This window comes from Esox lucius, chromosome 13, assembly GCF_011004845.1.
Source record: "Esox lucius isolate fEsoLuc1 chromosome 13, fEsoLuc1.pri, whole genome shotgun sequence".
In the NCBI taxonomy this organism is placed as follows: domain Eukaryota; kingdom Metazoa; phylum Chordata; class Actinopteri; order Esociformes; family Esocidae; genus Esox; species Esox lucius.
This window is the reverse complement of record NC_047581.1, coordinates 11,955,410-11,978,783: the sequence shown is the minus strand read 5'-3', so window position 1 is coordinate 11,978,783 and position 23,374 is coordinate 11,955,410. Positions and strand designations below refer to the sequence as shown.

Below are 23,374 nucleotides of genomic sequence, written 5' to 3'. Positions count from 1 at the left end.
ACCTTTTCATAGTAATAAAGCAAGAACCCTTCATATAGGAACACCACCTGTCTCTCCTGAGGCTTTGATGCTGTATGAGAGAGGGGGAGGCCATGGGGGAGCGTCTATGGGAAATGTTGGTTTGTATAATTCCAACACCCCCCCACAGGGCTAGATCAGTGCACTATAGGGAGTTAAGCACAATTTTGGGACAAAACCAAAAGCGTCCACTTTGTTGCTCCAATAAAAGGTTAAAAAGTGGTAGGCAGCTTAAATGATACGAAGCGTAGAGTTGTGCAATGCCAAAGCATCCTCAGTCAACATAGCTGGTAAAATAAGGATTAAAAAGACCTGTCTGTGTAAAAGTAACGTCCCCCTCCAGTGGTCAAGGCGCGCTATTCCATCTACCTGTGCCTGGACAACCTCCCTCTACTTGACATCTCCCATCTTCTGACACACACCTTCACAACACACCATACATATTCCTCATGCAGTACTGTGCCACTCCTTGGCTCAGTTGACTAAACAAGGGAGACACGCACGTGGGTCTGTGTGTGTGACTGGATGTGTGTGTGTGTGACTGGATGTGTGTGTGTGTCTGGGTGTGACTGGGTGTGTGTGTGTGATGGTGGTATGATGGTTTCCCCTAGTGAAAACAGATGGGATTTTATCGTTCTCCTCCTCCGTGCCTTCCGCTAACACTTGAAGGAGGTTCAATTACAACACGCACCAAACATCCTGTTGTTGGCAGGCCAGCAGGGCCTAGGAAGGCCCTGGTTACTGTTATTGAACCTCCATCTCAGAGGGAGGAGGAAGCAGAAAAAGGCTCAAAACAGGAATGTTTTGAGCCTCATTTCACATTTCTGATTGCAGTTTAAACAACCGAGGGAGCCAGGCAGCTCCTACGCCTGTCTCTCTCACACACACACACACACACACACACACACACACACACACACACACACACACAACCTCTACCCCCCCCCAACACACACACGGAATCACACAACCTCTACAAATACACGCGCACACACACTACATGAATATACACACACGATCCAAACAAACACAGAGTAAGTGGCACCCAACCTAGGCCTCCCTCACTGCTCAGACGTTCTGATGGATGCAGCAGGCCAGATGCCCTCAAACAAACCAACCCTGAGCTGTGAAACGCCAACCTTATAATGACAGGCCAATCAGACGATATGAGGTAGAGTAAATAAATATATACCGGCAGGATGGGAAGACAGAAAGAGGTGTGGATGGGCAAAGGAGTTCATGGTGGGGGGGGGGGCAAAACTAATTCCAAGGAGGGCCTAGAGTCTGCCGGGTTTAGTTTAAGACCTACACGAGCAGATGAGAGGAGTTCCGAACTAATCAGTGACATTTAAGACGAGAGGCGGAATACACCGCTCCGAGAATTTAAGACGAGAGGCGGAATACACCGCTCCGAGAATTTAAGACGAGAGGCGGAATACACCGCTCCGAGAATTTAAGACGAGAGGCGGAATACACCGCTCCGAGAATTTAAGACGAGAGGCGGAATACACCGCTCCGAGAATTTAAGAAGAGAGGCAGAATACACCGCTCCGAGAATTTAAGACGAGAGGCGGACATCAAGAAGGCAGTGGAATCTAAGAATGACTATACTGCTAGGATGCACTAGCACCCAATTCACTCTCCATCTCAGGTGTGGTAGTTATTCCTACACCACAGACCCAGACCTTGGGTCTACCTAACCACTGATGGAGGACTAAGGATGCGCCCTGGTATCACTGATCTAAAACACACACCAGTAGTGAGCAAGTGATTTTGTGTTCCAGGCCGTGTGGTCTTGTGGCTGAGTCGGAGAGGACGGAGTCCAAGAGAGACATTGCTGCCCCCTCTAGGCTGGTCAGACTATGACACCACAGACACACCACTGACTGGAGCTCCAGAGACAACTGCTTTCTGTAACACACACACACAGATAGATAGATACAGCAAGGTCAGTCAGGTCTGGGATGTAGATCAATGTCAGTCAAGAATTGCACTGTTCAACCAATCCTCACAGAAAGTGAAGGGAGTGTGAGACTGGGAGATGCATGATGTGTGTGTTTTTACCATGGGCAAACATGTTTTCTACACTTATGTTACAACAGCACTTCAGACACTGAGGGTGTAGGAACTGCTGAAGGAGGTTCTCACACCCTACGTCCTTACTTGGAGTAGGCGGAGCTTACAGCATCCAGGAAGTCCTTGCTGAGAGTTGCCCTATCACAGGTCAATGGCCGCTGCAGCAACGATCTAATGAGAGGTGCCGTCTCAGGACATGAAACCAAGGGGACACATGCCACTGATGCAGCAAGAACGCTGTCACAGGAACACCTGCGGGACATGAGGTCACATCAGGAGAACAGAGTAATGAAAAGTAAGAGGAACAGAGCTAAACATAGTAGTGGTGGCAGTATTATTGTTAGTATTGGTGGTGGCGGTTGTTAGTAGTAGTAGTATTGGTGTTGGCGGTAGTAGTAGTAATGGTGGTGACAGTGGTAGTAGTAGAAATAATGGTGGTAGCAGTAGCATTGGTGGTGGCAGTAGTAGTAGTAGTAGTATTGGCAGTGGTAGTAGTAGTATTGGCAGTGGTAGTAGTAGTATTGGCAGTGGTAGTAGTAGTATTGGCAGTGGTAGTAGTAGTATTGGCAGTGGTAGTAGTAGTATTGGCAGTGGTAGTAGTAGTAGTATTGGTCACTGTGGTGGTAGTAGTACTGGCAGTGGCGGTGGTGGTAGTAGTAGGGATGGTATTATTGGTAGTATTAACGCTTGTGGTGGTAAGAAAAATTTAAGATTCTGTACCTAAGGTTAGGGTCAGACAAACTGCTGCAGCTTTGCCCAACCTCCTCCATTAACAAGCACACCATCTGAAGTTACAGAGACAAGCATACACAGATACACATCTCCATACGGTTATTTAAATACATTATGAAATACTGTGTCCTCCAGAATTATTGGCACCCAAGGTATTAGCAAAAAGGGCTATATTGTGGTTAAGGTCATTGTGGTTCATAAACTTGATATGAAGCCAACATTTAACTTAATAAAAATTGTTCAAAACAAAAAAAAAAAAATATTCAATACATGAATGCCACAATTATTGGTACCCCTGAATTTAGTACTTTGTGGACACGCCAAGATAACATATCTGAGTTGTATGCTCTTCTGCTTTTCCTTACATATCACAGTAATGCACGAGTGTCACGGTCATCAAATATTCGATGTCGACCACAATTTCTGACCCAATTTACTGATTATTTTTCCCATAGATCTAAATGCAGACATAACTTGAGTCACTGTCCCTATTGAAACACTACGCAGTTGGGCAGTCTTTGTGACTGAAGCTCCTGCCATCTGTGCCCCAATACTGAACCCTCTTTCAAAGTCACTAAGATCCTTTCTTCTTGCCATCTTAATCCAAAATCAAGGTCAACTGGGCCTGCTCAGCATTTTAATACATGCCACAGAGCATGATAGGATGTTAATTGCTTAATTGTATCAGGCAGTACACCGGTATGAAAGCAACTGCATTCATTATGTTCTTCCACTTATTCCTTTCATTTGTCACTCGTCTGTATGTTGCCAAGTACCCCTAACAAGGCTCCCAGGACCTTTGGAAGCAAAACAACCCCACATCAAAGATCTACCACCATACTTCACAGTGGGTATTAGGTTCTAATCTGCATGACCGTAGCTCGTTTTACACCAAACCAACCTCTGGTGTTAAAAAAAAAAAAACACTAATTTTTTTGACTCATCAGACCATGAACCTTGCAATCAAAAGGTCCAATAAAGTGTAGAAAACACCAGGCACTTTGTGGTTTGGAAGGGTTGTTCTCTTCCGGCAAGAGACTTTGTGACCCCAAGCTGTATCAATTCTATTAACTATTGCAATTCTCCATCTGTAATCCTTGGAGATTTTTTGCCACTTGAAAAAGGGTTTATCAAGTACTGTAATAAAACGGGCATTGTTACAGAACTGCGGATTTTGACAGATACAACCGTGTTATGATTATTTAATGTAACATGATACAATTATTTAAACACATCTAAAGCATTAATATATTACCTTTCTTAAAACCTTCCCATGGTACTCCTTTAGTGGCAGGCCCACACTTTTCACTAACATGTGTGTTGCACTGTCTTCCTCTATAGCCAGCTGATATAACACATTCTGTGGAGCAGAAAAACTGTTCATTAGGAATAAGGTACATTTGACAGTGATTAACATGATGTGTTTGTGTGTTATTCAGTGAGTGAGGGGCTATGAATCCCAAACCAGCCACCCCCCCAACCCCCCCAACCACCATCCCCACCCACCCACCCACCCACCCGCTTGCCATCTTAGGCTGACAAAACTTCCAAAGAGTGGCTAAGGCTTTAAAAAAAAACATTACTTTAGGCACACATTGGAATTCTTCAATTCAATTCAAATCATAACACATTTATTTTAGCTACTTCATCTTTCACGTGTCAAGTCTCTAAATCAGATAGAAACCCACGCAGGTCATTGAATTAGGCACGCATATCCATTCTATTGTGTGAAATTGCCCAAGCTCCGAAATAACATGGTGCCTTACGGGATTTCACTTTGCTCACGGATGCAGTATTGTGGCAAGCCGGTTTCGTTCCTTGTAAGTAGACAACTTTACTTTGATCAGGTGTCCACTTGAATGATGCACCCAACACAAGGCAGAATCAGTTTGTTCTCAGAATGGTTAGACCACCTACGGCAAGCCAACAAGTTACTGACTTCAAGGGTCAGAGTTGCAACTATTTTAACTTCGACTTCCACTAGCAACTTAGACAGTGTTTTCGGGGAGGGCATAAAGTTTGTGTTTCCCATCCGAACTGCATTTTCATGAGATAGTGAAAGTGTGTGTACACTAAGTCATCCTTCTAGCACCTTCTTGTGTCCACCACTTCAAAGCTAATGAGTGCATAGCATTACTATACATCACTTCCTATGGTATCGTATCATATCATTCCAACCATATGTGGACAAGAAAGGCATTCCAATGGTTACATGAGAGCGCATGTATGGACAACATATGAGCCTGTTCAGAAATTAACATTCTTCCACGGGGCCCTGGTTTTAACAAGCATATTTCAGAGAGGCCTCAGATACACCAATAAACTCGGCTGATTTCACAAGCATGTACAGTCGGAGCTTGGGTCACAACAGAGGGTGAAACATGATCTCAGATTGTAGATAATCCTGACCTAGTCTCTCAGGTCGTAGCAGTGCAGAATCTACAAAGCATCTTACAGTAGCGGTGCAGATCTACCTTCTGACGATATAATCATTTTCCTTATTATTTAAAGGAAAAACTGAACATAGATCAAGGATTACACACGGAGTCCCACAGAGGGAGGTGCAATGGGCCAACACTGTCTGGGTTGGAGGGGATGATAATTGAATGCGGCTGCATTTCCTTATCGCACTCTAGAGACGCTTTGTGGCGGCTTGGGCATCAGTGAGTTCAATCGAGGTAGAAGCCTGCAGAATGTGTTCCTTCCAGCGTGCAAGTTTCCCGGTATAGACTTCCAGGTTGAGACAGCAGCATAAGGACCAAAACAGCATCAGATGTACTTCGGAAGACATGTTTCTGCATTGACTGTCCCAAATCCACAGGGAAAGGTTGGTTGACAATGTTTTAGTATTTTCATAATACAGCTCTCTAAAGCATCTGGAAAGCATTTGGAAATACTGTGCTGCAAGATCCATAACCCTTGTAGGATTTACTGTTTTTACATAATTGTACAGAATTCCATTAAGGACCAAAAGTAATTTGACAGATTAACAATCTTTAAACTCATTGTATTTAGTACTTGGTAGCAAATCCTTTGCATTAAATGGCTGCCTGAAGTCTGTGACCGATAGACATCACCAGAATATAGGTATCCTCCCTGGCAGGGCTGTACAGCAGCCATGTTTGGTTCATGTTTGTTTCTAGTCATTTTTGCCTTCAGTCTCGTCTTCAGCGAGTTTAACACTTGCTCAATTAGATTTAGGTCAGGTAATTGACTTGGCCAGTCAAGAACATTAAACTTTTCGGCCCTGAAAAACCCCTTGGTTGCTTTCGCAGTACGTCTGTGGTCGTTGTCCTGCAGGGTGAAATGCAGTCAAATGACTCTTGAGGCATTCGGTTGGATCTGAGCAAAGAGTTTTTCTGTACTCTTCAAATTTCACCGTGCTGCTGTCATCATCAGTCAAATCTGTCAAGACAAGTGAGCCAGTTCCAGTGACAGCCATACATGCCCAAGACAACACAACCTCGACCACGTTTCACAGATTAGGTGGTATGCTTTGGATCATGAGCAGTTTCTTTCTCCACACTTTCCTCTTTCCTTCACGCTGGTATAGGTTAATCTTTGCCCATAAGCAAACAGCTTATTTTGACATCAAATGTTTTGGTTAGTTCAATAAAATAAAAAAGCCTTATGGTGGCCTGCTTTATTGGAAACAGTCACAAAGCACCAGACTTCAAATGCAAATAACACATCTAAAATCCCTTTTAGACCTTCTGTAAGCTCTCTCGTGCTTGAACTAACGATACAATGATATATGCCAAACAGCTGATCAGACAATTGTCAAATTACTTTTGGTCCTCTAAAATGGGGGTGACTATGTATAAAAGGGGTGTAATTTCTATGTTTGCACTTTATAAGTATCCTTAAATTAAAGATGTTTTAAACCCATAGTCATTGATGGCCTTAGTAGAGCCAAAACAACAAAACTTAAGTCAGTATCCAAATACTTGTGGACTGTAGTTCTGACCGTGTAATGACAACATCCTCCAAGGTAGTCTATATATTGGACTGTAGTTCTGACCAGTGTAATGACAACATCCTCCAAGGTAGTCTATATATTGGACTGTAGTTCTGACCAGTGTAATGACAACATCCTCCAAGGTAGTCTATATATTGGACTGTAGTTCTGACCAGTTTAATGACAACATCCTCCAAGGTAGTCTATATATTGGACTGTAGTTCTGACCAGTTTAATGACAACATCCTCCAAGGTAGTCTATATATTGGACTGTAGTTCTGACCAGTGTAATGACAACATCCTCCAAGGTAGTCTATATATTGGACTGTAGTTCTGACCAGTGTAATGACAACATCCTCCAAGGTAGTCTATATATTGGACTGTAGTTCTGACCAATTTAATGACAACATCCTCCAAGGTAGTCTATATATTGGACTGTAGTTCTGACCAGTGTAATGACAACATCCTCCAAGGTAGTCTATGTATTGGACTGTAGTTCTGACCAGTGTAATGACAATATCCTCCAAGGTAGTCTATATATTGGACTGTAGTTCTGACCAGTGTAATGACAACATCCTCCAAGGTAGTCTATATATTGGACTGTAGTTCTGACCAATTTAATGACAACATCCTCCAAGGTAGTCTATATATTGGACTGTAGTTCTGACCAGTGTAATGACAACATCCTCCAAGGTAGTCTATGTATTGGACTGTAGTTCTGACCAGTGTAATGACAATATCCTCCAAGGTAGTCTATGTATTGGACTGTAGTTCTGTCCAGTAAAATGACAACATCCTCCAAAGTAGTCTGAATTTCAAATAGAGGTTATGCAGAGCCGATAACCTTAAGCCACTGGCCATATCTCTCAAGATACTCAAAACAAACAAATCTAAGAACAGGCACATGAGATTATTTGTACAGAAAGAATCTAATCACTCTGTCCCACAATTTAATTATGAAATATTGCAAAGGGCTAGTTCAGCTGCTTTTAAATAACGACAAACATCTTTTTCAATCAGAATCTCTACTCTATCACCACTTTCCTGTCTAGTAAAGGGTAAAATGCCAGACAGAAGCAATTCAACACATGGCCCCTGGTGAGGTGTACAGTGTAACACAGCCCGTGCTGACGAACTGGTCTGGTGTTAAGCCCTGCCAAACGTGGAAGTGGAAACACAGGCCTCAGTTAGATGGCTGTGAGCCAGGGTGCTGGCGCTGTTGGTGTGCAGGTCACACTGTTGTCATTCAGCTTTGACCTCTTTCATTTGAAACCAATATCTGCGGTATAATTCCGCAGTTAGGTATTCACTGTTTTCACAGCTACTGTGAAGGACATCCCAACACTTGGAGCCTGGAGTCTGTTCAGAGACACAGCATAACATACGGAACACCATGCCGCTTCAACCGGGTGAGGTTTAAGGGTCCTCCGATAGAACCCTGAGGACCGGAGAGGATGTGTGACTAAAGAACTAACCCCCAGTGCTTGAGAGAAAGGAGTGGGAGAAGAGAGAGAGCAGAAGATGTGAGAAGAATGAGAGAGGGAGGTAGAAGGGGGAAGAGGTCTGAAGAGAGAGCCTGTCAGTCAGTCGGACCGTGGTATGTGTGGTTTCCCCTCCCAGGCCGGCCCTACAGCACACTGACATCTCTGCCCTACTTGTCGCTCACCCTCAAAATGGCCTCAATTACTACCATCTGAGACAGACACACAGACACGGACCCACCAGGGGTGCAGGCCAGAGCGGGTTTTAGGGGAAAGCAGATTAATGGAATGGTGAAGTGTGGGGGGGGGGACGACCAAATGGATGGACAACTGATGTTTAGGTTGAGTTGTTTTTTGAAATATGTAGTTAAGCTGGTCTTTGGGGCATGGATGTGCAGTCGGCGCAAAAACCATCCCCCCATTGATCTCCAATAATAAAAAAAAGAATTTAAACTAAAAAACAGCAAAGGAACTTGGGTTGGTTTTGGTGGGTCTTTCTTTCACTGCTGTTAACAATTACTAAGTCATGATAGAATTCTCCGAAACCCTAAAGAGACTGAAGAACTCTGGGGTTCGCTACGGCAAAATCAGTGGAAAGACTGTCCGTCTCTCATACCATCTTCCCATGTCTTTGGCAGATCCGCGTGAGAAAAGGGAATCAAGTATTCATTGTAACCATGCAGCCTGTAGCTATGTGACCAACAGCACCCATCACACACTAAACCCACTCAGGCAGAGAGAGTGGTGGAGAGAGGGAGAGGCCGGCCAGCCTGCTGGAGAGAGAGGGAGAGGCCGGCCAGCCTGCTGGAGAGAGAGGGAGAGGCCGGCCAGCCTGCTGGAGAGAGAGGGAGAGGCCGGCCAGCCTGCTGGAGAGAGAGGGAGAGGCCGGCCAGCCTGCTGGAGAGAGAGGGAGAGGCCGGCCAGCCTGCTGGAGAGATAATAATAACCTGATAACTTCTGTCTGTAAAAACCAAAATGCCTTTCATAGTTAGGCTTGAAGCGGTCCTTTAGATGATGCCTTAGAGCCATATGAGAGGGGACACAGAGACTGGGTGGTTTTCAGACACAAAAACAATGAAAAAATTAATTGGAGAAAGACAGAGAATGAAAAACAGACAGGGAGACAGTGACAAAGAGAGAAAAAGATACACAGAAAGAGAGACAGAATAAGACATAATGAGAGAGAGATTTAATAAAAAGCAGGCCAGCATTCTAAGCCAGATGGCATAAAACATAGCATCAAAAGGATGGATGGTGGTTCTAGTTCCAGTCAGACTAATGGATGATGGTTCTGGTTTTAGTTCCAGTCAGACTAATGGATGATGGTTCTGGCTCTAGTGCAAGTCAGACTACTGGATGATTTTTTCAATTCTAGTTCTAGTCAGACTACTGGATGTTTCTGATTCTAGTTCTGGTCAAACTATTGGATTATGTTTCTGGTTCTAGTTCCAGTCAGAGTACTGGATGATGGTTCTAGTTCCAGTCAGACTAATGGATGGTTGTTCTAGTTCTATGTATTGGATGGTTCTAAAATAGATTTGCTATACAAAACTATTTATACTAGATATATTCTCGTTTTCACATCATACTGTACATCATGATTAGCCGAGTGTGTCTGCTATCTGAGAAAGTACTGTAAATTAACACATGCCTTTACCACAGGCACGAAGAGTGTGCACGCACGCACACACGCACACACACCCACCCCCCTCCTCTAACCCCTACCCCACTTCCCCTCTTATAGGTCAAAAACCATCTGGTGAATTAAAAGTTTACTTTAAAAGCACTGTTTTAATTAGCAAGACGTTTTATTGGATGAAAAAATTATCAAAAGAGTACACACACATTTAATCTAGCCAAAAAAACTGAAGTATTGTTTATGGTAAGCCATCTGGGTGAACCCTCTGGAAGTTTAAAACCTTTAACTCCTTACTTGTTCCCTCTCCTTCCCTCAGTCTCCAACATCACAATGTACATTCAGTAACAAGAGCTCATACAAGTTCTGCCTTTCATCTATTCTAAGGGTGAAAAGCCACACTGAAGCTGGTTCATTTGCGTTCCAAATTACGTTTCATGGTTTGCAGCACGAAGCTCGTACTGACCCAGAGACAAAACTCCAATATATTAATAAGTAATTTACTATTTCGGAAGAGAAAGACCTATGAAAAATAAATGTTTAAAGAGAATTTATCAAGGTAGTCAAAGAAAAACTGTATGTAAGACTAATTCAGAAGAAAAATCCATAGAGCTCTATTTCTTAGAGCATGGGTTAGCAATATACTATGGTTATCCAAAATCGATGCACTATTATTGAAAAGGCAACTATTATTTATGTACATAAAAAACTAAACTAAATCAAGACAAATCATGTCAGACCTTTCTTTGCCTTAAATGATACATTATAGAAGTGACAAAAAAATTTAAAAACGGTCAATGCCTTGGTTATAATGGGGGGTTTAACTAATCACATTCCAAATTATTTAGAAAGTTAATTCGCCATCACCTTAAACTATTCTGATTAGCCCCAAACACAACCAGCTGTTCCTGTAGGATTACATTGGTTTATTTGTGGCATACTGCAGAGATGGCCCTGGTCCCCAAGGAGCTAATAAAATATCTACAGGGTCTTATTGTTGAAAGGCACAGATCAGAAGTAGGAAATAAAATACATTTGAAGGCATTACATATACAGTGCCTTGCGAAAGTATTAAAACCCATGACCAATTCTCTCATAATAATGAAATATAAATGGTGCATACACATTTTGATCTGTATTATATTGTATTTAAATAACAGCTTTAAGAATTTTGTTATGTATGTATCAGCTTTGCACAGTGTCAGTGATTTTAGCCCTTATAGGCAGATTTGCTCCAGGTTGGTTAGACGACGCTTGTTGACCACAATATTCAAATAATGCGACAGATTCTCAATGGGATTGAGATCAAGGTTTTTTTTATTTTGTGTTTGTTGAGGCATGAGCAGTTAGGTTTCCACCACACATAGCTCTTTATCTTTGTCTCATCTGAACACTTTCCAGCATTGTTTTCAATGGTAATGGTCGAGCAATGGTTTCTTTCCTGCCATCCTCCAATACAAGCCAGTTTTATGCAGAGCTCTGGATATGATTGATCTGTGCACTATTACTCTACATTCAGCCACTGAAATCTGTAGCTTCTTCAAAGTGATAGTTAGCCTCTCTGTGGCTTCTCACAAAAGCTTCTTTCTTTGAGATGTTAAGGGACAATATTTCCTTGGCTATGCATGGCTGGTGTGAACATCCACCTCCTGATTGTTGATCTGACTGTGTTCACTGTTAGATCATCACACAATTTCACCATTCAATGTACCATTTATAATTCAGTAATATGAGAATGTGTCAAGAGTTTAAATCTGTATCATGGAACACAGTGAATACCATCTTTAAAAAGTGGAGAAAGGACAGCACCACCAGGACATTAAAAAGTACAGTAAGTCCCTACAAAACTGGTGACAGGGCAAGATCGAAGCTCATTAAGGTGGCTACAAAGAGGCGAATGGAAACCTTAAAGGAGCAGCAGGAATTTCCAACAGGAACTTGGCACTCCCTGCATATTACAAGTATTACATGTTTTCTCAGCAAGAATGTGATATGGGGTACAGCGGCATGACAGAATCTATTTCACACAAAAAAAGAAAATTCACACCTATAAAAATTTTGGAAGTAGACAAATATTCAATGTCCTGAAACAACTTGGGAAAATGTGTTACGACTAAGAACAAACTTTTTAGCCTTAATTCCAAAATATATCAGATCAATTGTGTTTCATCTGAATAAGCGTCCTATATGCTCCAGTCATATTAAAATAATTGGATGTTGTTTTTAACAAACCATGTCCTGTTGTTTTATCGTCATACAGTTTTCTCTGTTGTAGGTTTGAAGTCTGATACCTTATTTACTACAGTACATTTACATCCAGGCACTGAATAATGTATAATAACAGAAAGAGAATCTGTATTTATTGTCATAAAAACTACATATTTTTATTTACATTTTATTTTACATATTAACTAGACTAAATGATTGGTTGGAATACCATTTTACAAAACATTTTGTTTGTACATAGTGATTTATGAGAAGACAGACACATTAAATGTCTTTACCCGTATCCATTGGTTTGCCTTCCTCTCGACAGCATTTTGAGGTTCCTCTGAATACAGACTCCAAAGACACCGAAACAGCAGCGGGCGGCTCTCAGCTGAACACAAGACCGGAAAGTTACCCCCTCCGTCCGTCCCTCCGTCTGTGGCTTCGTGACAGTCAACTCACCGTCAGCAGTTACACAGGGGTTCCAGCAGAGGCGTCCCAGGAACTGGCCAACAAAGGGAAGAGTCCTCATGGTCTCTGTGGTGGAGCTCTGGAAACAAACAGCAGAATCCACTGACATACACAACACTGACATGCAGTCCCAACATCAGCGTCTGTGCAGGGCCCATCAGGTCAAAAGGTCACAGGACACATGAGCATTTGGGGACAAACCCCTTTAGCTGACAGCAGCATGACATAAGAAGTGTACAAACTGGACGTACGTGTCTAGCCGTGCCAGCGCCGGTCCTGTTGGGGACGGCAGCTAGTCGCGTCATATGACTGCCCAAATACGCCACCTTAACCAGCAGTGTGACTAGCGAGGACCCAGGGCGATAACCACAGAGCATCCATCAATGCTGCACGCTAAACAAGTCGAACGTGGGCATGCGTGTCACGAAGTGTGTGTGTCACGATCAGGGCGGCAGAGGTGTCGTCCCCTCGGTTCATCATTTTAACGAGCCGGCCGTCTCAGCCAACGTTTCATACTGTACACTGGAGCACACTGACAGCGTGGCTCTGCTCCAGCCCTACAGAACACATGGTCTCAGTTTTACATCACACGCCGGTGTGTGTGTGTGCATGTGTGTGTGTGTGTGCGTTTGTGTGCATGTGTGTGCGTTTGTTTGCGTGTGCTGTGATGTGATGGAACCCAGGAGGGAGGTTCGTTTACAATAAGAACTTCACTACAGTGTGACTATTGAAAAAGTTTTCTTCGCCAGAAATGAGTCAAAACAATATGCACGGCAGTGACTTCACACTAACACTGTACGTAATGAAACGCAGAGCGTCAGACATCTATCTGTTGTGTGTGTGTGTGTGTGTGTGAAGCCTACCCAGACAGCGGTCACTGGTCATGAGGTAGCCAACCAGGAAGTTACAATGGACTGTGCAGGAGTCCTTTATATGTCCGATTGTGTCATCAGGCCACAAACATGACTAGGCGACGTCGATTCACCAAACACCCGTCGTGCCGTGCGTCTCCCAACGCCACCCTATTGGCTAAACAGTGCACTATCTGCCCTTGTTCAAGTGGGGCAGAGCCATGTGGAAAAGGGGAGCCACCTGGAACACAGCCTATCTTTGGATCAAGGTGGATCAATGTGACATTGTTGGGTTGTGTGGAAGTCTGATCTGAACACTACACACCTGGCCGTTACACACAATGGCTTTACACAAAAGTAGTGTACACACACACACACACACACTTAACTCCAAGAGAGTGTGAATGAGTGTTTGTGATTGTATCCAGCAGGCCCCGACCCGCCAGAAGGAAAACCCAACAGATACGCACAGCTCCCATAGTCCTAACCCAAAGCGAATGAGGAAATTGGTATTAATTGGAATCTTTTCTTCAACCTCGGGGCGATAGCCACAATAAAGTCTTGAATTCATCAAAGAAGGCAACAGTGAGCAGAGTGTTTTATTCAGACGCTCTTTTTACGAGCTCTCTGCCGGGAAAGGATCTCACTCCAATTATGAAACCCATCCCTCTCTCCTTCACACTCCTTCCTTCTCCTTCACTCCCTCCCTATCGCTCCTTCACTCCTTCCCTATCCCTCTCTCCTTCACTCCCCCCCATAGCTCGTTCACTCCTTCACTCCCCCCCATAGCTCCTTCACTCCTTCACTCCCCCCATTGCTCCTTCACCCCCCCATCGCTCCTTCACTCCCTCCCTATCCCTTTCTCCTTCACTCCGTCCTCATCCCTCTCTCCATCGCTCCTTATCTTCCTCCCTATCGCTCCTTCACTCCTTCAACCCCCCCCATTTCACTCCTTCCCCATCCCTCTCCTTCACTCCTTCCCCATCCCTCTCTCCTTCACTCCTTCCCCATCCCTCTCTCCTTCACTCCTTCCCCATCCCTCTCTCCTTCACTCCATCCCCATCCCTCTCTCCTTCACTCCATCCCCATCCCTCTCTCCTTCACTCCTTCCCCATCCCTCTCTCCTTCACTCCTTCCCCATCCCTCTCTCCTTCCCCATCCCTCTCTCCTTCCCCATCCCTCTCTCCTTCCCCATCCCTCTCTCCTTCCCCATCCCTCTCTCCTTCACTCCTTCCCCATCCCTCTCTCCTTCACTCCTTCCCCATCCCTCGCTCCTTCCCCATCCCTCTCTCCTTCCCCATCCCTCTCTCCTTCCCCATCCCTCTCTCCTTCCCCATCCCTCTCTCCTTCCCCATCCCTCTCTCCTTCCCCATCCCTCTCTCCTTCCCCATCCCTCTCTCCTTCCCCATCCCTCTCTCCTTCCCCATCCCTCTCTCCTTCAGTCTCTCCTTCAGACAGAGACTGGCGATGGGGACAGGTGACAGGGACAGAGACTGGTGATGGGGACAGGTGACAGGGACAGAGACTGGTGATGGGGACAGGTGACAGGGACAGAGACTGGTGATGGGGACAGGTGACGGAGACAGAGACTGGTGATGGGGACAGGTGACGGAGACAGAGACTGGTGATGGGGACAGGTGACGGAGACAGAGACTGGTGATGGGGACAGGTGACGGAGACAGAGACTGGTGATGGGGACAGGTGACAGGGACAGAGACTGGTGACGGAGACCTGATCACAGTTTTTCAGATCCGGTCCACATAAAGGGTATAGGCCGGCATAGTTCTAGGACTCTATTTAGAATTCAACACGAGAAAATCAATGAAAGAAAAACTCAACGCAGGTCTGTTCCCAGCAGTGGTGACGGAGCGCTATAAAGACCCCCTTTCAAAAAGAGAGAGAGTGAGTGTGTGTGGAAAAGAGTGTGTGTGTGACAGATAAATAGAAAGAGGGAGATGGAGGGACAGAGAGAGAGAAAACAAAAAGAGAACAGGAGGGAGAGAGAGAAAGAAAGATGGGGAGACAAGAGCAAGGGTGAGAAAAGGGAGAAAAACTGAGCGGGAGAGAGTGTGTGTGTGTGTGTGTGTGTGTGTGTGTGAATGCTGTCACACACACGAAAATAAGAATGTGAGAGAAACAGAAAGAGAGAGGAAGAGTGATGGACACAGAGAGTGAGAACAGAGACAGAGAGGGAGACAAAGAAAGACGGGAGAGACAAGAGCGAGGGTGAGAAAAGAGGGAGAAAGGAAGCTAGAGAGAGAAAGAGAGAAGGTGGGAAGTAATCAGCTCCTCTAACAGAGGAGTCTCAGATTAGCCCCATCCCCCCAAAATGTTTTGCTACACTTGATGCAGGGATACATTAGGTTAGCACTGGCAGTCCCTAGCCACCATTAGCTGGCTAACTCAACATCATAGGTTGCAGTGCTGCCAACTTAAGACAGACTAGCCAGTGTTTAAGAGAGACCTCTGTGTGTTTGTGTGTGCTTGTGTTTGTGTGTGCTTGTGTTTGTGCATGTATGTGTGTGTGTGTGGTAGGGCATGCCCTGACAGTGTTTACAGTAGCATAGTGCTTCATTAATCATCCAAGCTCTAAATGATTCAGCCAAATTGATGAGCTGCACTAATTAGCTGGAAGAGCCAGGCTGCACTGTGACACGCTTTACGCTCACACTCCCTCGCCATCCAGTACCAGCACCAGTAGATTCTCTGTCCCTGATCTGGTCTAGAAACCACCCCTTCTCCTCTTGCCCTAACCCCTTAGTATAGGGGTATTGTAGTTTTCTAGCCATCAGGACGGGGCAGGGCGTCTCTCCACTCACCTGAGTTTGTAGGTGTGTGAGGAGGAGCTGGAGGAAGGCCTTAAGAGGACCCAGGTGGACGCAGGTGTCTGTCCGGGTGTCAGGGTTCTCAGCCTGGCCCCACTCTACTGCCTTCCCCAGCCAGAAGGCTACTTCCTGGGGCTCCAGGCAAGCCGCAGGCCCCGTCCGGGTCTGCAACATGGTGACAGCAGGGCCAGGGAGGATTGTTGCAGAGTAGGGTCTACGGCAGACAGAGTCTGATAAATATAAAGTAAGACATTTTCATCAACACACACACACACACACCAGTTGTGAAGGCATTCCACACAACTTTAATTGAGCTTGCAGGGGCCCGCCCTACCACAAGGAGTCACTAGAGTGAGACAAGGCAGAAATGACATGCAAAGAATATAGGCAACCAAACTCAGTTCTTGATTGAGACAAAATGTATCAGTATCCAAAGTGTTTAAAAACTATTATAATTTCAAAATGGTTAAACAAATGTCCCAAATGTATTCAAAGACAAGATTTACCTAACAATCATTAGTTCAAGTCCAACATTTTAAGGTACAGGCCTAAAGCCAAAACAAATGCTCATGTCCTTCATACACTGAACAAAATTATAAACGCAACACTATTGTTTTTGCCCCCATTTATCATGAGCTGAACTCAAAGATCTAAGACTTTCTCTATGTACACAAAAGGCCTATATCTGTCAAATATTGTTCACTAATCTGTCTAAATCTGTGTTAGTGAGCACTTCTCTTTTGCCGAGATAATCCATCCACCTTACAGGTGTGGCATATCAAGATTACTGCACAGGTGTGCCTTAGTCTGGGCACAATAATAGGCCACTCTAAAATGCGCAGTTTCACTGTATTGGGGGGGTCCGAAAACCAGTCAGCATCTGGTGTGACCACAATTTGCCTCACACAGTGCAACACATCTCCTTCGCATAGAGTTGTTCAGGTTGTTGATTGTGGCCTGTGGAATGTTGGTCCACTCCTCTTCAATGGCTGTGCGAAGTTGCTGGATATTGGCAGGACCTGGAACACACTGTCATATACACCGATCCAGAGCATCCCAAACATGCTCAATGGGTGACACGTCCGGTGAGTATGCTGGCCATGCAAGAACTGGGATGTTTTTTAGCTCAGGATCTCGTCACGGTATCTCTGTGCATTCAAAATACCATCAATAAAATGCACCTGTGTTCGTTGTCCATAACACGTTGTGTGGGTGAGCAAACCGTTCACCCACACAACGCCATACACGCTGTCTGCCATCTGCCACGCTGTCTGCCAACAGTGAAAACCGGGATTCATCCGTGAAGAGAACACCTCTCCAAAGTGCCAGACGCCATAGAATGTGAGCATTTGCCCACTCAAGTCGGTTACGACGACAAACTAGTCAGGTCGAGACCCCGATGAGGACAATGAGCATGCAGATGAGCTTCCCTGAGACGGTTTCTGAGAAATTATTTGGTTATGCAAATCGATTGTTGCAGCAGCTGTCCGGGTGGCTGGTCTCAGACGATCTTGGAGGTGAAGATGCTGGATGTGGAGGTCCTGGGCTGGTGTGGTTACACGTGGTCCGCGGTTGTGAGGCCGGTTGGATGTACTACCAAATTCTCTGAAACGACTTTGGAGACTGCTTATGGCAGAGAAATGAACATTAAGTTCACGGGCAACAGCTCTGGTGGACATTCCTGCAGTCAGCATGCCAATTGCACACTCCCTCAAAACCTGCGACATCTGTGTCATTGTGCTGTGTGACGGAACTACCCATTTTAGAGTGGCCTTTTATTGTGGTCAGGCTAAGGCACACCTGTGCAATAATCATGCTGTCTAATCAGCTTCTTGATATGCCAGACCTGTGAGGTGGATGGATTATCTCTGCAAAGGAGAAGTACTCACTAACACAGATTTACAACAATGAAATTCAACACTACTGTTGTTTGCTCCTTGGGGTTTAAGGCCGGGTGTCTCTGTAAAGCACTTTGTGACAACTGCTGTTGTAAAAAGGGCTTTATAAATAAATTTGATTGAAATAAATAAATTTGATTTAGACAGATATGTGACCAATATTTGAGAGAAATAGGCCTTTCGTGTACATAGAGAAAGTCTTAGATCTTTGAGTTCAGCTCATGATAAATGGGTGCAAAAACAAAAGTGTCGCGTTTATACTTTTGTTCAGTGTAATTAAGGCTACTATACACAGAGGATTATTTAATATTTATGTCCTTAGTTTATGGCAATTTATGGTGTACAGTTCTGCCAATGCTAGGTCAGACCTTTTCCCAAACCGTGAGTATAGTTCCTCTTATCTGTGAAGGGTATTTTCTAAACGATTCCATTAGAATTGGGGGGGGAAATGAAACTCTACTTAAAATAGAATTGCCAAGTGATAAGGAAGTGTTGTTCACATTCTGTTTTACTCAACCCACAGCAATTACACAGTCGTTCTTCTCTGGCAACCCATGTTTTTGAAAGCCTCCAGCCATTTTTCACCATTTATGATGATGAGGATGAATTGGTCAGGGGGGTTTGACTACGTGTGTGTAGCTTGAGAACAGTGTGTTTGCGTGCGTGTACGCGCACGCATCTCGGGAGCTGGCGAGCTTGTGTGTAATTATTGTTTTTAGCTATAATGACAGGTCTGTGAGGGACACCACAGGTTGTTTTACAACCACCTCGCTACACACGACTTGTTTAATGTCTTGCCATCGTCTCTGCTGGAAAGCCCCTATAGTTCGTCTGGGACATGTGAATATAGAATCACTTGTTTTAAGAAAAAAAGATCCAGCCACATTAAGAACAAACGCCTCTTGTTGACTTGTGATGGGATCACACGATTCTGCACACCGTGGAGGTTGAACAGTGCCGTTTGCAAAACCCATTCAGGGGCGGGACAAGACGGGACACACCGAGTCAATATTGCTGTTATTGGTTTTTCTGGGCTGTGCTTGTGGACTTTCAGTCAAGGACAGTTGACCTTTTCAATTAGGAAACTGTTGACGTCGTATCAAAAATAATCTAATCAGTCAAGAAGAAACATCACTTTGCGAGCTATGCCACGGTTCCCTTTCCGTTGGTGACTGCACTACGGCATATACGGACCGGTGTACTTGCACCGACTTCACAACCCGAAATCGTTCAAACACCTCTTTCAATGCCAATGGGAGCACAAGGACAACACTGAAGTCCAGCCTTCCAGACGGTGTGGTCACAGCTCAGCCCCTCCCACATCGATCCTCTGCTCTTCGTTGCACCAATCAAAATGTCTTATCTGTACTGAAACCATGCCAGGCTGTGTGGCTGGAAGCAGTCATGATAAAGAAATGTCAATGTAAGGCATGTTAAAGCTTAGAAACAATTCTTGAATTGTTGAAAGTCAACAAGCAGAAGAGACCGCAAGAATGGTTTCTTAGCTGCAACACCTTACAAGGCCATTTTGTGTAAGACAACTTCTCACGGTGAACGTGTGTACTTTGGTGCCAGATGACTTTACCAGAAGCAATTCCCTGTATTTCCTGTCCCACAAGGAAGTGGCCTTTAAGTATGTCATCAAGTATCAAGAGATGTCAACTAATGATGCAGACAGATGTTTGGACCTTCCAACTGTGCTTATATTATCTGACATAATGGACACACAGGGGGTTAACTGGGTCCGGCCACACACTAATAAGCTAGCTAGGTGTATTCCTAAGTGCAGGTTAGTATGAAGGATTGTTTTGAAATGCCTCCGGTATGGCCATAGGCCTGGTCCCCGGGAGGATGTTACAGGATACAACGAAACGAGGGCCTTTGCTATCGAGGTGCTGTGTCCTGATTCAACCACGTTCCGGTTGGGCTTGAGTACCCTCTGGCCTTGAAAGTGTTGAGCTCAGGTTGTGCAGCTGGTAGGTGAGTGTGTACCCGATTTACTGTAGGTGTCAGACCTCTTTCCCTCCTTCAGGGAACCAGAGGTTTAGGCCGTCCCCATTGTCCCCTATATAGACAACCTGGCTTACAATTCACCCAGGATTTTTTAGGAGTTACCCTAAATTCGGCTCTTAAACTGTAACAAAAACATCATAAAAGACTGGCACTGACAGAGTTCTAACAAAAAACATTACAGGAAATATCAGCTAAAACATGAAGGGCCTAAAGGCACAGCAGATTTGTCTAATTATTTTCATGTTTAAAATGAAATTCTTCAGATGTTGTGATTGTACAAGATGAGACCACCCTCGGCAGTTAATTAGAACCTGTCTTCTTCTTGGAATTATTTTTCAGTGAGAAGTAAAGGAGAGATGCAAACATCGGAGCCCACAAAGCTCTGCTCTACTGGCACTGATGACATCACAGCAGCTTGTTACGCCAAATCAGATCACTGGTATTATTTCCTTAGTCATCTTATAAACTCCCAGTGTCTTGCTACAATACTTCAGGTTTTGCTTGATTTTAAATTAATCACTTCTCTGGCCCACCTTACAAGGGTCAATTATGTGTTTGTAAACGTTTCAAATTAAGTTATTTCAGGAAGACAAAATTAGTAACAGTTTTATAATTTCAGCATGAATTCAACAAGAGTGTTGTTGCTCAAAGGTGTGCTGTAACAAGATAACTATGGCTGCAACAGTCTATGTAGCTCTTCAAAGAGAAAACTTAAAAGCCACCACAAGATGTCAGTATGTCATTCTCTCTCGGTTTGAGACGTACATGTAACCACTCTGTTGATATGATAGCCAATAAATTCTTATATCGTTCAAAGACAGGACCCAAAAAACACTATACCAGAGAGAACTTAATCTGAGTAGTGGGTAAAGTAGTAAGTAAACCATGAGTAGGTAAGCACAAAATAGGCGATACACGTTTAGCAGCCATAATTACCAGGATTTCTTTGTAACGCCGTCAGCAGCGAAGCCAGGCACAGTTGCTATTTGATGCTTCAAATACAACTATAAACTGTTTTTGAAACCACGGGTTCATAAGACCGTTATATTTTCAAAAAGTTATAAACCTGATAAACGAAATGAGCTACGAACCTGTATGTTGTTGCATTCGAATTAAGTTTTAGAAAACCATGAGTAGCTGAAATGACAACTATCTGAACTTCCCCCTTTCCCGGTGAAGCCGGATATGCTCAAATTCCATTGGCTAAAGCTCCTTACCGCGCTTTCTTAACTGTGGGCGGTCTCTTGCTCCTCAGTAAGCGTTGGTGCTGTACTGTAGGCTTCAACTGTTTTTGGTATGAATCTACAAGGATCTGTTTTTATGCATAACAAATAGTTCTAGGAGCAATATTAGATTTGGAAATGCAAAACCTACTTTATGACAGCATTAACAATTTGTTTTGATTGATTGATCCATGCCTTACTTATTGGTTTTGGAACAGCATATACAAAGTAGTTGAGATGTAGGCTATGCAAAATACGATCTAAACTAATTACAATGAGATAAGTGAAAGTGAAATGAGATACAATAGCTAATTACTGAAAGCAAATAGCTAGGCAAATGATTTTACAGTTTTAAACTTAATCAAATTAATCTAAAAATATCTCTAACTGCCTTGCAGTTAGGATTTAAGAACCAGCCCTAGTTAATTAATAGCCTCTTATAGCTCTCAACAATCTCGCCGACCCGCCCCTCTGTAATGCACAGTGATTTTACAACCTGTGCCTGGCCGAGTATCAGCCTCTTGGCTCCCACGGGCTCCCAACGTCTCACTGAGTGAAGGTGAACCAATGGGAGCGGTGTGCATAGGAAAAATCGGGGGAAACTGTTATTGCTGCATGAGCACAGAACCATGACAGTATGGAGGCTAGGACAGCATGCTCCATTGACACCAGGCATTAACTACATCAGTGACCAAGTACACTGTATAACTGTTTTAGTTGCCTATTACAAAATTACACTACCAAGGACTTATAGAAACTAAGCAGTGCTACACTGGGTAGGCTAAAATAGTGCATGCAGACTATAAGAAAAAATGAAGGAAAAACTCTTTAACACAAATGCTACATTCAGCTGTGAGCTAGACATTTATTTTTCATCATATGTAGTATTTCTGAGTTCTTTCAAAATTCAAAAATGTTGCTGAGTATTAGCAGTCATTGCATCTTTAGTGGCATGGCATGTCATGCATCATTCCCAAACAGAACGTGTTAAAGAGAGAAAAGGTGAAGTGAAAGACAAAGACAGACAAAAAGATGTATTGAAGGAAATAGAGATTGTAAGGGTAAAAGACAGAACAAGAGAGCTGTTTTCCACTGAAAGCCAGGGTTCTTCATGCATATACATTGCCCAAGTATTCCAGAGTGAACATTTTATTTTCACTCCCAAAAGGTTGGTTTTGAAATGAAACAGTTACTAAAAAAATATTTTATTTATTCAAATTTGTTCCAATAATTAGAAATGACAACACTTTTTTACGTAGTTATTTCTGCTATTTCTTGCAAATACTCCCAGTGGACATCGGACAGTCTATGTCGATAAATGTGTCTTCTGAAGCACATTCAATGTGGCTTAGTTTTCTTCACTTTGCTCTTTCAACTAGAAGGTTGAGATCATAATCCTTACACACTAAAAGGAATGCACTCTCTGGCCTTGTCCTTTGTTTGAGTCCACAGGTGCCACAAGGAGCCACCAGAGCACAGAGGCAAGTCAACCATATTTAATTACTAACTGCCCCAAACATGTTGTTTTTGGTAAGCCTAAGGTTTTGATTGTGCTTCTGATTTATTATTTCAGATGGTTTAACCTCATAATGGCTTCTTTGACTTTCACTGACAACTTTTTGGTCCTCGTGTTGACAGGCACCAACAACAGACTCCAAAGGCAGATGCAAACATTACGATAAAGACTGACATTGACAGCACTCTTATGCTTCGACAAATTATTTAATGAAAAACATCTAACTGACCAGAAACACATGTAAAGCCAATTGCCCTAAAATAGGAAGTACAACCCTGTTTCCAAAAACGTTGGGACGCTGGGTAAAATGCTAATAAAAACAGAATCAGAATCAGTTTTATTTGCCAGGTATGTGTACACATATGAAGAATTTGACTCTGAATTATACAGGCTCATGTGCTTACTCATAAAAATCTTAAACAAAGGACGCTCAACAAGAGTCACCAACTGTAATATACAGTACACATA

General features: G+C 43.7%; 1 protein-coding gene across 4 annotated transcripts in view; it reads right to left on the bottom strand.

Annotated features, from left to right (window-relative positions):
* fancc (FA complementation group C) overlaps positions 1-21,340 on the bottom strand; it is a 35,199-nt gene extending 13,859 nt beyond the window's left edge. Inside the window, exons 1-8 of one of the 4 annotated variants that reach the window (XM_010876130.3) lie at positions 21,259-21,340; positions 16,251-16,486; positions 12,572-12,659; positions 12,406-12,500; positions 4,082-4,186; positions 2,815-2,879; positions 2,182-2,346; positions 1,773-1,929 (exon numbers count right to left, since the gene is read on the bottom strand). In XM_010876130.3, the coding sequence (XP_010874432.2) occupies positions 1,773-1,929; positions 2,182-2,346; positions 2,815-2,879; positions 4,082-4,186; positions 12,406-12,500; positions 12,572-12,659; positions 16,251-16,486; positions 21,259-21,274 (927 nt within the window). In that variant the 5' untranslated portion in view covers positions 21,275-21,340. The other 3 variants (XM_010876131.3, XM_010876133.3, XM_010876132.3) reach the window with 3 other exon arrangements.
* Positions 21,341-23,374: the final 2,034 nt, after the last annotated feature.